We start from the raw sequence: 13,173 nt of genomic DNA on the forward strand, positions 1-13,173 counted from the left end.
TGACATATTACCAATGTCCATATTGATTAGGTCCCTAGCAGTCGGTAATTCGTGTTTTTTGTTTGTTTGTTTGTTTGTTTGTTTGTTGTGAGTTTTTCCACCTTGTCATTTTATCCAGACAAGAATATATGAACAAGAGAATAAAATACTAAGATGGTGGCAACGAACCAAGAAAAACGTATGCTAACTAAATCAGAAGAGATCCAAAACCAGGAGGAGAAGAAAGAGAAAAGAAATAAATAAAAATTTTAAAAATTTAAAAAATCATATATATATGTAGAACTGAGACACCCACTTGATTTTGAGTATATGCTGGTCTCTTAGAAGAAACTACCTCCCAAAAATTTAAAGAAAGAAATACTTATATATATACAAAAATAAGGGTAAACATGATGAAGGGAAGGAATATGAATGTAAAGATGACAATTTTTAAAAAATCTAAAAATGAATTATTAAAATAAATTGGTTGGAAAAATAAAAGATTAAAAAAGAAGAAGAAGAGAGAATGTGATCAGGCTGGAGACTAGAACAAAGCCATGTGCTAGATTTAGGGTATATTTTGATCTATTAGAATAAATTGTGTCTCAAAATTTTACAGAAAAAAACCTATATGTGTACACAAAATTAGGTTAATTATAATGAAGGAATAAAATATTATTATAACAATGAAGATTTATTAAAAAGTTTTTTAACAAAGTTATTGCTAAGATAAACGAGCTAAAAACATTAAAAGAGGAAAGAGAAAAAGTAAAAAAAAAAATAGAATAAGAGGGACACCTGGGTGGCTCAGTCGGTTAAGCCGCTGCCTTTGGCTCAGGTAATGATCTCAGGGTCCTGGGATCAAGTCCTCCCCAGAGGAATTGGACTCCTTCCTCTGGAGGGAGCCTGCTTCTCCCTCCAGCCTCTGCCTGCCACTCTACCTGCTTATATGCATATTTATTCTCTCTCTCTCTCTCTGACAAATAAATAAATAAACAAATAAATAAATAAATAAAATCTTTATAAATATATAGAGTAAGAGGGCGCCTGGGTGGCTCAGTGGTTTAAGCCTCTGCCTTCAGCTCAGGTCATGATCTCAGGGTCCTGAGATCAAGTCCCGCATCGGTCTCTGCTCATTGGGGAGCCTGCTTCCCTCTCTCCCTCTCTCTGCCTGCCTTTCTGCCTGCTTGTGATCTCTCTCTGTCAAATAAACAAATAAAATCTTTAAAAAAATAGAAGAAGAAAAAAAAACTAAAAAAAAATAACTTTTCAAGACTAAAGGATCATGGGGGAAAATCTATGAATTCGACGTGTTGCTTTCCCCTAGCTCTGGAGTTCTGCTCTTCTCTTTATCAGTGAGCTTGGTCTTGGCTGGATGTTTTTGCTGATCTTCTGGGGAAGGGGGCGTCTGGCAGTGATTCTCAAATGCCTTTGCCCAAGGCAGAATTGTACTGCCCTTTCCAGGGGTCAGGCTAAGTAATCTGCTTGGGTTCATTCTTGTTAGTTTTTTGTTCCCTTAATTCTTTCTGTACAGCTTTGGAGGACTGGAATGAAAACAGCTGCCTCCCAATCTCTGGCTGGAGGAGCCAAGAGCTTGGGGCCCTAGTCATCACTGAGCCCTCAGAGAAAAACAGTCAAACAGTCTCCCTGGTCTCTAACCATACTTTGTACTCACACGGCCTATGACCGAGCTTTTTTATCCCTGGCCCACAGCCTTGTTTGGAGGATCCACACCAAGCAGATTCCTGGCACGTGCACTTTTGCTGCTCCTCCCAGAGGATCTGGATCTGCCACTTGTGGGGTTCCTGCTTGAAAAGCAGTGGAACAACTGAGCCTTGGATCACAGTTTAAGGTAACCCCAATCTGAGAGCTCACTTCTCAGCTCCATCTCTGTAGTTGGCTTCCCTGCTCCACTACGTGGCAGCTCTGCAACACTCAGACACCCCCTATCCTTCTGTGACCCTGACAGACCTGAGACCACACTGTCCCCTTGAGGGCTCCACCCCCGCTTAGCCTCTGGAGTGATATGCCTCAGTGAAGCAGACTTCTAAAAGTTCTGATTTTTGTGCTCTGTTGCTCTGTTCCTTGCCAGAAGCTGGGCCTCCCCCTACAGTCTATCTTCCCATAATTTCAGATTCATTTCTCCACACATCCTACCTTCCGGAAAGTGGTCAATTTTCTGTTCCTAGAATTGCTGCTCTTCTCTTCTATCTCCTGTTGAGTTTGTAGGTGTTTGGAATTCTTTGATAACTATTTAGCTGAACTCCCAGAAACCGATGTCATTTCATTCTGCCACTACTCAACCATTTTGCTTTGATAGAGCCATAGTGTGTCTTTTAAAAATATGATTCAATAGAATATTTGGGAACACATTTGTACTCCTGGTACCAGAAAATAATCATGAAAACAAAATTATTCATTCAAAATTTTGATATTTTATTAACATGTTACCAAATGGATATAATACTACGTTCATCCAATCTTTAGCTGTCCCATGTGTTACTTCTTCAATTATCAGCTTTTTCTATGATCACACTGAAAGAGCATAACTGTAGGAGTTAGATGCAAATATTCCAGAAAGCATTCTGCAAGACATTTTGCAAAATGTTTGGTGAAACATTGTTTACTTTGTCTTACCCTAGGAAGTTCTTATTAACATTTTAAGACCCAGAAAATGTTACACTAAAAAATTAATCTCTTAAGCCTTTTTTTTAAACCAAATCTTCTGTACTTTGACACTGAACTTGTTTTACCTACCAATTATCCCTATTAATATATTTTTTAAGGATTTTATGATTTTATTTACTTATTTGACAGAGATCACAAGTATGTGGAGAGGCAGGTAGAGAGAGAGGAGGAAGCAGGTTCCCTGCTGAGCAGAGCACCTGATGTAGGGTTCAATCCCAGGATCCTGGGATCATGACCTGGGCTGGAGGCAGAGTCTTAATCCACTGAGCCATCCAAGTGTCCCATTCCTACTAATATTTTCAATATTCTTTGGTATAGTGGAACTGAAATTTAGAAATGTTGAGCTGGTCTTAAAAACATTAGCAATTAACAAGATGTTATTTTTTTCCTAGAAATTCTAAATAAATAATATTTTTATTTTGGCATAATGCTTTTAATATTCTTGCTAACTGACACAGAATCATTTTACCTTTGAGAGGAAAAATCCACTTTCTGTGAAAGCGATTAGAAATAAATAAACAGATTAGCATATAGCTATTGTAATTATTTTTGTTAATATGAAAACATTTTAATCAATTTTGCCTTGAAATATAAGTATAATATATTGACATCTTGTTTTTAAGAAAAAATTATAAGAAGCACAACAATTACTCAATGAGTAAAAATAAATAATTTAGACTCCTATAGCTTCTAATTTATGTAGAAATATATAAGGGAGAAGAGAAAGTAGCATTAAAAAAGGTAAGAAGGAAATATAGAAAAAGACATAGACTGGCTTTGCCAATCAAGTTCAGTACTGAATTCACTAATCAAATTCACATTGCAAACAATTTGCAAGGTTTAGGACATACAGAGGGAGGCATTAGTGCTGGAGAGAGATAATTATTACCCAGTCATCCTGGTAGGGAACTGGGGAGGTTGCACAGGGTGATAGGTATTGAATTAAGATCTGTGAAGGAAGTTCAGGCAAAAAGCAGAGAGGCACATGACTTTTTATGCAGAAGTAAAAGCCTGTGTAAATCTGCATAGTTTGGAGAGAACATGACACCTGGAGATTCTGCAAGCTTCCTGGCACTGGTGGACCTTAAGCAGAGGGTGGAATTTGTGGGTAGACTCACTAAAACATGTCATACAATGCCTTTCTGTCAAATAGGAGAATCTGTAATTTACCCCATAGATTTTGGGAAGCCACTGATAAAGGATGAACCCCTGACCAGGAGGATGGGTTTCTGCACACAGACAAATCACACTGGTAGGATTGTGCATAAATCATAACGAAGGAAAGGGTCAGAGCTGGAACATTTGTATGCAATTATTGATAGAGATTATGGAAAGAAACGTGAAGTGGATAAAAACAACCATGATATTTAGGAGGTTAAAGGACATGGTTTATTGTTACCAGATGGGTAAAAGTGAGGACTGTTAGGAAGTACTTACTTTTGCTTTATTCACTGGCCCAAAAACCTGGAACTAATGGATATTTGGAAGTTTGTCACTGATGAAATCTAAAAAGAGTTGTGATCTTAGAAAAAATTCTGTATTTTCTTCCCAAGAACATTATACTTGTCTTATACCTTTTTCTACATCTAAAAGAAAGAAGAGGGTTTTTCCATTCCAATTGATAAGAAATGAAGCAAGATGAGGGGATTAGGTGAAAGCTCATTTTCACATAGGGAATTGGTTGTGATTTAGACCTCTTAAAAATGGTAGAGTTGTTTTTTCCTCTCCTTTCTGAGAATTCATTGGTTTTGTTATGTGAAACTGATATTATCAGAAGAGGAGAGGAAATGGGGACACAGGGAGTCCCATTGTTTCCTCAGACCTTGCTGCCTCCCAGGGATATTTGAACTTGGAAGTTTTGTGTCTAGTAACTGAAACATGGACGCCTATTCTGAATAGGACATCTCCTCAGTACCTTCTTCATTGAACCCACAACCTCCCTGTTCCTTAGACTGTAGATAAGAGGGTTCAGCATGGGAGTGAGGATGGTGTCAAACATAAAGAGACCCTGGTTCAGGATGGGGGTGTGGGAAGATCCAGGCCTCATGTATATCAGCATGGCTGGGCCATAGTAAAAGATGACCACAGTCAGATGGTAGGAACAGGTAGCCAGGGCCTTACTCTTTCCCTCACGGGAGTTTATTTGCAGGACCTGTAGGAAGATTAGGGTGTAGGAAGTCAGGATGAAACTTACGGGGAGAAGAACCACAACAATGCTGGTCACTAGTACTCCTTTCTTATAGGCTGATATGTCCTCACAAGATGGCTTCAAGATGGCCTTGACCTCACAGAAAAAGTGGTGGAGTTCCCGGGTACCACAGAGGGGAAAGTGCATGGCATAGGCTGTGTGGGCCAAAGATGCCAGAGTCCCTCCCACCCAGGATCCAATGGCCATTTTCTGGGACACCTGGTGGCTAATAATAATTGGGTACTTAAGAGGATTGCAGATAGCCACATAGCGGTCATAAGACATGAGGGTCAAGAGTAGACACTCAGCAATCCCCAGAGTCAAACTGAGGAAGATCTGGGTTCCACAGCCAATCAGGGAAATCTTCCTTTTTCCTGAGAAAAAGTTAACCAGCATTTTTGGCACTATGCTAGAGATGAAAGCCAGGTCAATGAGAGAGAGCTGGCTAAGCAGGAAATACATGGAGGTGTGGAGGTGGGGATCTGCCCAGATGAGGAGGATCAAAGTGATGTTTCCTGTGATAGCCATGGTATAGATGAGGAAGACAAGAGAGACAAGGAGTCCTGGATGTCTCATCCCAGGAAAAAGGCCCAAGAGAATGAAGTCTATGCTCAATGTCTCATTTCCTGTCTCCATGCTTTCTCCTTAGCAACTTCATCCGAAAGACAGTGGATGCTTTCATAATACATGCATATAAAGCAGGTCCATACAATACAGCAATTGACTGCATAATACGAACTGTTTCTCAGGGGAGCTGGAAACAGAATTTTCTTACTTCATAAAGATGTTTAAGTCGCAGGACAGTAATTAACCAGAATATGAAATAGCACATGTTTTTTTCCATCAATGCTCCAACATATTCTATATTTACTTGTTCTACATCAAATTTAATTCTCCTCTTTCAATAAGCTAAATAATTCTTAAATTCATACAGCTGTTTCTGTTTTTGTTTTTGTTTTATCATAATAATGGTTGTAGTCAAAATGATTTTGGCATAGCGTAAGAATGCTCTAATAAATTTTTTTTTGTGATTCAGGTGTAATATATACTAAATATGTCACATGAACTAAACTATATTTTGGAAACCCCAATATTATGTATTTAACTTGTTGAAGTTCCATCAGAACGTGGACTATTGAGTGTTCCAATACACACTCAAGCCTCAATAACGTTTATCTGTTCAGTAGAATGGGTTTTGTTAGTCTCCCTTTGTTGTCTGTATTCAGAGAATTGACGAGCAGCAAGCTTAAATTCAATGCCTTTAAGAAGGGGTAGAAAGGACACATTTTTTCCCTCTTCAAATGAATTATATTTGGTAGGTGATGTTATATTAGCTTAAGAGGTGCAACATACTTATTGGAAAACTTGATAGGTTATGCTAATCTCACCACAAGTGTAGCTATTATCTGTCATCATATGAATCTATTTCAATACCATTGACTATATCCCCTATTCTGTACCTGGAAGGCTGTACCTCCCATTCCCCTTCACCCATATTTGCCCATCTCTGCCAACCTTTCCCAGTTCCAGGCATGACAGTTTGTTTTACATATTTATGGATCCATTATGGATCCACAACAAAAAGGAATAAAATATATCTGAATATAAATAAATAAATAAATAAATAAATAAATAAATAAATAAAAGTTAAACTCTCACTCTTTGCAGAAGACATGATACTTTTTGTGGAAAACCCCAAAGACTTCACCCTAATACTGCTAGAATGCTACCGGAATTCAGCAACATGATGGGATATAAAATCAATGTGCAGAAATCAGTTGCATTTCTATACACTAAGAATGAGACAGACAAGAAATTCAGAATTGATCCCATTTACAATTGCTCCAAAATCCATAAGATACCTAGGAATACACCTAACCAAAGAGGTAAAGGATCTGTACTCAGAAAACTATAGAACACTCATGAAGTAAACTGAGGAAGACACAAAGAAATGAGGAGGGGAGTTCCTCATTCATGGATTATAACAACAAACATTGTTGAAATGTCTCTGCTACCTATAGCAATCGATATATTCAATGGAATCCCTATCAAAATATCATCAACTCTTTTCACAGAGCTGAAATAAATAATCTAAAATTTCTGTGGAACGAGAAAAGACCCTGAATCTCCAGAGAAATGGTGAAAAAGAAAACCAAACCTGGGGGCATCACAATGTCTGACTTCAAATTGTACTACAAAGCTGTGATCATCAAGACAGCATGGTACTGGCACCAAAACAGACATATAGATCTGTGGAACAGAATAGAGACCCCAGAAATGGACCCTCAACTCTATGGCCAACTAATGTTTGAGAAAGCAGGAAGGAATATCCAATGGAAAAAAAGAAAATATCTTCAACAAATGTTGTTGGAAAAATTGAACAGCCACATGCAGAAAAATGAAACTGGGAAATTTTCTTACACCACACACAAAAATAAACTCAAAATGTAGGAAAGACCTCAATGTGAGACAGGAATCCATCAAAATCCTAAAGGAGAACACAGGCAACAAACTCTGTGACCTCGGCTGTGTAATTTCTTGCTAAACACATATCTAAAGGCAAGGGAAACAAAGAAAAAATGAACTATTGGGACTTCATCAAGATGAAAAGCTTTTGCATAGCAAAAGAAACAGTCAATAAAACCAAAGACAACTAAAGGAATGACTGAAGATATATGCAAATATCTCATCAGATAAAAGGCTAGGATCCAAAATCTACAGGGGCCTTATCAAACTCCACACTCAAAGAACAAATAATCCAATTAAGAAATGGGCAGAAAACATAAACAGACATTTCTACAAATAACACATAGAAATGACAAACAGACACATGAAAAAATGCTCAACACCACTGTGCATCGGACAACTATAAATCAAAACCACAATGAGATACCACCTCACACTGGTCATAATGGGGAAAAAATAACTAGTTCAGGAAACAACAGATATTGGAGAGTATGTGGAGAAGGGGGAATCCTCTTATACTGCTGGTGTGAATTCAAATTGGTTCGACCACTCTGGAAAATAATATGGAAGTCCCTCAAAAAGTTGAAAATAGAACTACACTATGACCTAGCAATTTCACTACTATTTACCCCAAAGATACAAATGTAGTGAACTGAAGGGGCACCTGCACCCCAATGTTTATACTGACAATGTATACAATAGCCAACTATGGAAAGAGACCAGATGTCCATCAACAGATGAATGGATATAGAAGATGTGGCGTATATATGCTGGAATGGGATATATATAATGGAATACTACTCAGCCATCAAAAATGAAATCTTGCCATTTGGAACAACATGGATGAAATTAGAGGATATTATTCTAAGCTAAATAAGCCAATCAGAGAAAATTAATCATTATATGATCTCACTCATATGTGGAATTTAAGAAACAAAATGGAGGATCATATGGGAAGGGAGGGAAAAATAAAACAAGATGAAATCAGAGAGGGAGATAAACCATAAGAGACTCCTAATCATAGGAAACAAATTGAGGGTTGATGGAGGGGAACAGTTGAGGGGTGGGGTAACTGGATGATGGACATTAAGGAGGGCATGAGATGTAGTGAGCATTGGGCATTATATAAGACTAATGAATCACTGAATCTACCTCAGAAACTAATAACACATTTTATGTCAATTAGTTGAATTTAAATAAAAACAAAAAAAAATAATGTTTGGTAGAATTTGCCTGGGTAGAAAACTTGAATAGATATTTTCCAAAGAAAATGTACATATGGCCAACAGATATATGAAAAAATGCTTATCATCCCTTATCATCAGGGAAAGGTAAATCAAAACCAAAGGGACTTATCACCTTACAACTTCAGAATGTCTAGCATAAAAATGTCAAGCAATAACAAGTGTAGGCAAGGTTGTGAAGGAAAAGGAATCCTCACACAGTATTGACAAGCATGTAACATGTTGGTATACCCACCGTGGAAAACAATATAAAGGTACCTCAAAAAGTGAAATTAGAAATACCATACAACCCACTAGTCTCACTATGGAACATTACCAGAAAATGAAAACACTAAATTGAAAATATATGTGCACCCTTATTTTTATTGCAGTGTATTTACTTAAAATAACCAGGATATGGAAGCAATCTAAGATTTGGTTACTCGGCCATCAAAAGAACACCTTGAAAATGTGATTTACATCCTTACTGTATTTTAAAGTCAGCTTACATTAAATTTTATTTCACTTACATAGAGAGAAATATAAAGAAATTGCCTCAAGGATTTTATGGCTTCTACCCAATTAACCTTTGTATCTATGCCAGCTTGATCCTCCAGAAAAAGGGATATGGGCATCTTAAAGAAGTATCTTCCATCAGTTTTTGGAGTATTTTATGCAGACAAAATTTTCAGCAAGCTTTGGTGAAAATCAGTAACTTCTGTCCTGTAGTTGGAAGAGTCCCTCAGCCAGCAGGGTTCTTTCTACTTCCTTTCTCTACTCTTTGTACTTGGATCTTTGAACCACCTTAAGCTTTAATTCATGACTTTCAGTTATTACTGTTCAGTAGAACCACTTGGATTGCTTGCTAAAATACAGATTCCAGGCCCTATTCCCAGAAAATTCAATGCTTAGGCTTAGGATGAGTTACTGAAATCTGCATTTCCAAGAAGAGCACAAATTATTCTGATGTTGGTGAAATGGACCACACTATGAGAAGGCTAGTCCTGGCCAAGTTATGGGGCGCTTAGTCAGGAATAACATCTGGACACTATGTTACATTCTTTTCTTAGCAACACAGAGACATGCATTAATTATCTTCCATACCTGTCTTAGTCATAACTAACCAAACTGGCTGACACCTTTGGATAACTTTGGATAACCATAGAACTTTCAAAGTGTGACCCCAGACAGTAGTGGAATGATTGCCATCATTTTGTGTCATGTCAAATTGATTGAGTCTATAAATCTGATAAAATACCTTATACATCCTGATGTAGACACTTTAATAGATGTCAGGTGATTAAAATGCTCTGCATTTTATTTTTAAAATTAAACATTTATTATTTTTAATAATGTTTGATTCTCAGAGTTAAATTTAGCCATCAAAATGAATACCAGCTTGATTCCTTTGCATGAAAACTTAAGAAATGATCAACTCCAATACAGTTTATTTCTTCAGGGAGCCACCTTAATAAACTAAGTTATACCAGTTACTTTATGTAATCCATTAGTTTTTATTTCACAATTGCAAACTTTCCAATCAGTAGCAACACTGTCACATGCTATGAATTTTACTACTCCTTCTTATAAATCTACCACAATGTGTGTGCATGTGTGTGTGACTTGAAGACCACAGAAGTAGCCAATGATGTATTGAGGAGAGATTGTTAACCCTTTTCCCCCATACCAATGGAAAACAAAAGAAAGCAAGTTAGCAAGTTTAGGAATAAGTCTGCCAATCATATCAACATTCATTAACCAAATATGTATGAACAAGCAGGCTCACAAAAAATTTTATGGGACCTGATCTTGAGCTCAATGAAGTCATTGTCCTCCTAGAAGCTCTCTCTACATCTTACACAAGAGACTTACTTTAGGGAAAAAAATTCAGACATGAGAGGCAGGCTCTGTCATCCAGAAAGCCAGCATTGGGCAAACAGAATCCAAAGCTTAAGGCTGTATATGGCCTGGCTGGGCAGTTTTGTTTAGACTTTCATATCTAAAGGCAAAGGATGTATACCATCCTGCCTCCTGACTGAGTAGAGAATGCAAACTTCAAAATATTTTTTAAGCTAATCCACATATTTTGATCATACTTAAATACACTTGTAGGATTCAATGTCTACTATTCACCATATTAAATGACAAGACATCATTTTCACCAATAAAATCAAATCTGATTTTGTTATTTTGTCATTCTTTAAATAGTGACTATCCATTGTTCCTTAACCAAAACACTTAAGAATGACTGGTTTAGAACTTAAGATCTCCTCTTATGAAATAGTCTACAATCTTAAGATAATTCAGTGCCAAACCTAATTAATTAAATACTTTCACATTTCAGCTGGTAACCTTGTTTTTTTTTTTTTCATTTTTGTTCTGTTTACCACTATTTTGGTATTCTGATACCACATTTCTTTTTAAAGAATATTTTAACTTAAATTCAAATAGCCAACATATAGTACATCCATAGTTTCAGATGTAGTGTTCAGTAATTTAGTGGTTGTATATAACACCTAGTGCTGATCACATCATGCACCCTCCTTAATGTCCATTCCCCACCATCATCCCCTCTAGCAACCCTCAGTTTGTTGACTATAGTTAAGGGTCTCTCCAATGACTTCTTATTTAGTTTTCTCTCCCTTACCCTATGATCCTATCCAGTGTTATTTTATATTCCACATATGAAACCATATAATAATAATAATAATAATAATAATAATTGAAATGTGATGTCAGACAGGTGTATGAGATACCACCTTACACCAGTCTGACATCACATGTCAATGCTGTGTTTTTTAACTGTCATATGAGTTGGTTGATGTTGTAAATGAAATCTAACCTGTTGTACCTTAATTCTGATCCTTGAAGTGCAGATTTTTCAGCAGAATCTCTCTCTTCTTTTTTAGATTCCAAACTGGATGGAGTGACCAGATGAAGAACAAAAATTCCAATGTTATTGCTCAGTGAGCCACATGGATGGGACATGAATATCATTGGAATTCCAGATGGATCGATCAGGTATAATACTTCCAGGAACAAGCAAAGACATATTGCATGATGACTCTTCTCCAAGAGTCAGTAAATTAGTAGGGATTCAGATATCTGCCCAGGTGAAGTTTTTTGTTTGTAATTTATTTTGTTGGTCTATTAAAGTATAGTCAAACTCACTCACTGGGTGATAGTGTAAATACTCATTTTAATTGTACAGTATAGTTGGCATGACAAGAAGGACATGCTTAGTTCAAGGAGTGATTGATAGAGATGTACTTGGGAGAAAAAAGCAATTATCCAATGAGGCTTAGTCGATATAAATATAGATAGATAGATGATAGATATATATCTCTCTATGTATAGTATTTATATAATATATATAATAACATATATATATATATATATATATATATATATATATATATATATATATATATATATATTTGAACGTATATATAACCTGACAGTTTACAAACATTATCTAGTTAGAGCATCAATGACAATTCCTAAAATAGAAGTAACAGATAGCTTTTGCTTTACACTATAGATGCAGACGTGTACATTCAAGAAATTAAGTGAGCTTAGGGTCAAAAACCAGATAGTTGGAACCTAATTGAATATTGGTCAAGTGTATCTTACTCTCAAACTACAGTCACCTGTGCAGGCAAGAGACATAACTAAAGTTATTTTTACCTTTTACTGAAATTAAATACCTCTATAATTAATACCAAAAAATACCTTCCAATCCACAAGAAGAGATTAAAGATCTTTGCTTATTTAGACAGATAAAGAGAATACCAAGAAGAAAAACTTATTGAGAATTGGGAATAAAATTTCTAAACATGGGTTTGGCATTAAATAATCATTTGTAGTAGAATGTTGGTGAATGTAAGTGAAATTCCAGGGCAAGGGTACTGTGTGAAAAGGAGGCAAGGATGGCTCTTGTCCAAAGGTATCACAGAAGAATATATCTGTGAGTAATTAACTAAATCTAGAGAACAGAAGGTATGGTCATCCTTCATCTCACAAAGACAGTAACTATAGATCATATTCACATTAAAAAAAAAATAAGAACAAAAACTCTTCCAGGGCAATGGAAATGTTGATGAAGGAAATGCAGAAGATATGCTGGAAAGAAGTTACTAAGGAGACCAAAGCAGGATATGGGATAGAAAGATGGAAATGAGAAGGAATCAGGATCAATCTCTTGGAATGTGTTTGGTTTGTGGGAATGTTTCACATAAGTGCATGGGTTATTTTCTTTCTTTTTTTTTTTAAGATTTTATTTATTTGACAGAGAGAGATCACAAGTGGGTAGAGAGGCAAGCAGAGAGAGAGAGAGGAGGAAGCAGGCTTCCTGCAGAGCAGAGAGCCCGATGTGGGACTCGATCCCAGGACCCTGAGATCATGACCTGAGCTGAAGGCAGAGGCTTAACCACTGAGCCACCCAGGTGCCCATGGATTATTTTCTTTAGAGGAAAGAAAGGTATGTATAAATGTGTTTAAGGCATTGTCTTTTTTAATTTAAATTATTTGGAATCCGTGTATGGAACTGTGTGTGTGTGTGTGTGTGTGTGTGTGTGTGTGTGTGTGTGTGTAAAGAGATACTTACATGTGAGATGATTCATTTACTTG

General features: G+C 36.6%; 1 protein-coding gene across 1 annotated transcript; it reads right to left on the reverse strand.

The window, feature by feature from the left end:
- Nucleotides 1-4,531: 4,531 nt before the first annotated feature.
- Nucleotides 4,532-8,705, reverse strand: LOC125101269 (olfactory receptor 2L2-like). Its single transcript, XM_047731841.1, has 2 exons — nt 8,689-8,705; nt 4,532-5,492 (listed from the first exon to the last, which is right to left on the reverse strand). The coding sequence occupies exons 1-2, from the start codon at nt 8,703-8,705 to the stop codon at nt 4,532-4,534; spliced, it is 978 nt and encodes a 325-aa protein (XP_047587797.1).
- Nucleotides 8,706-13,173: the final 4,468 nt, after the last annotated feature.

This window comes from Lutra lutra, chromosome 5 (genome assembly GCF_902655055.1).
Source record: "Lutra lutra chromosome 5, mLutLut1.2, whole genome shotgun sequence".
In the NCBI taxonomy this organism is placed as follows: domain Eukaryota; kingdom Metazoa; phylum Chordata; class Mammalia; order Carnivora; family Mustelidae; genus Lutra; species Lutra lutra.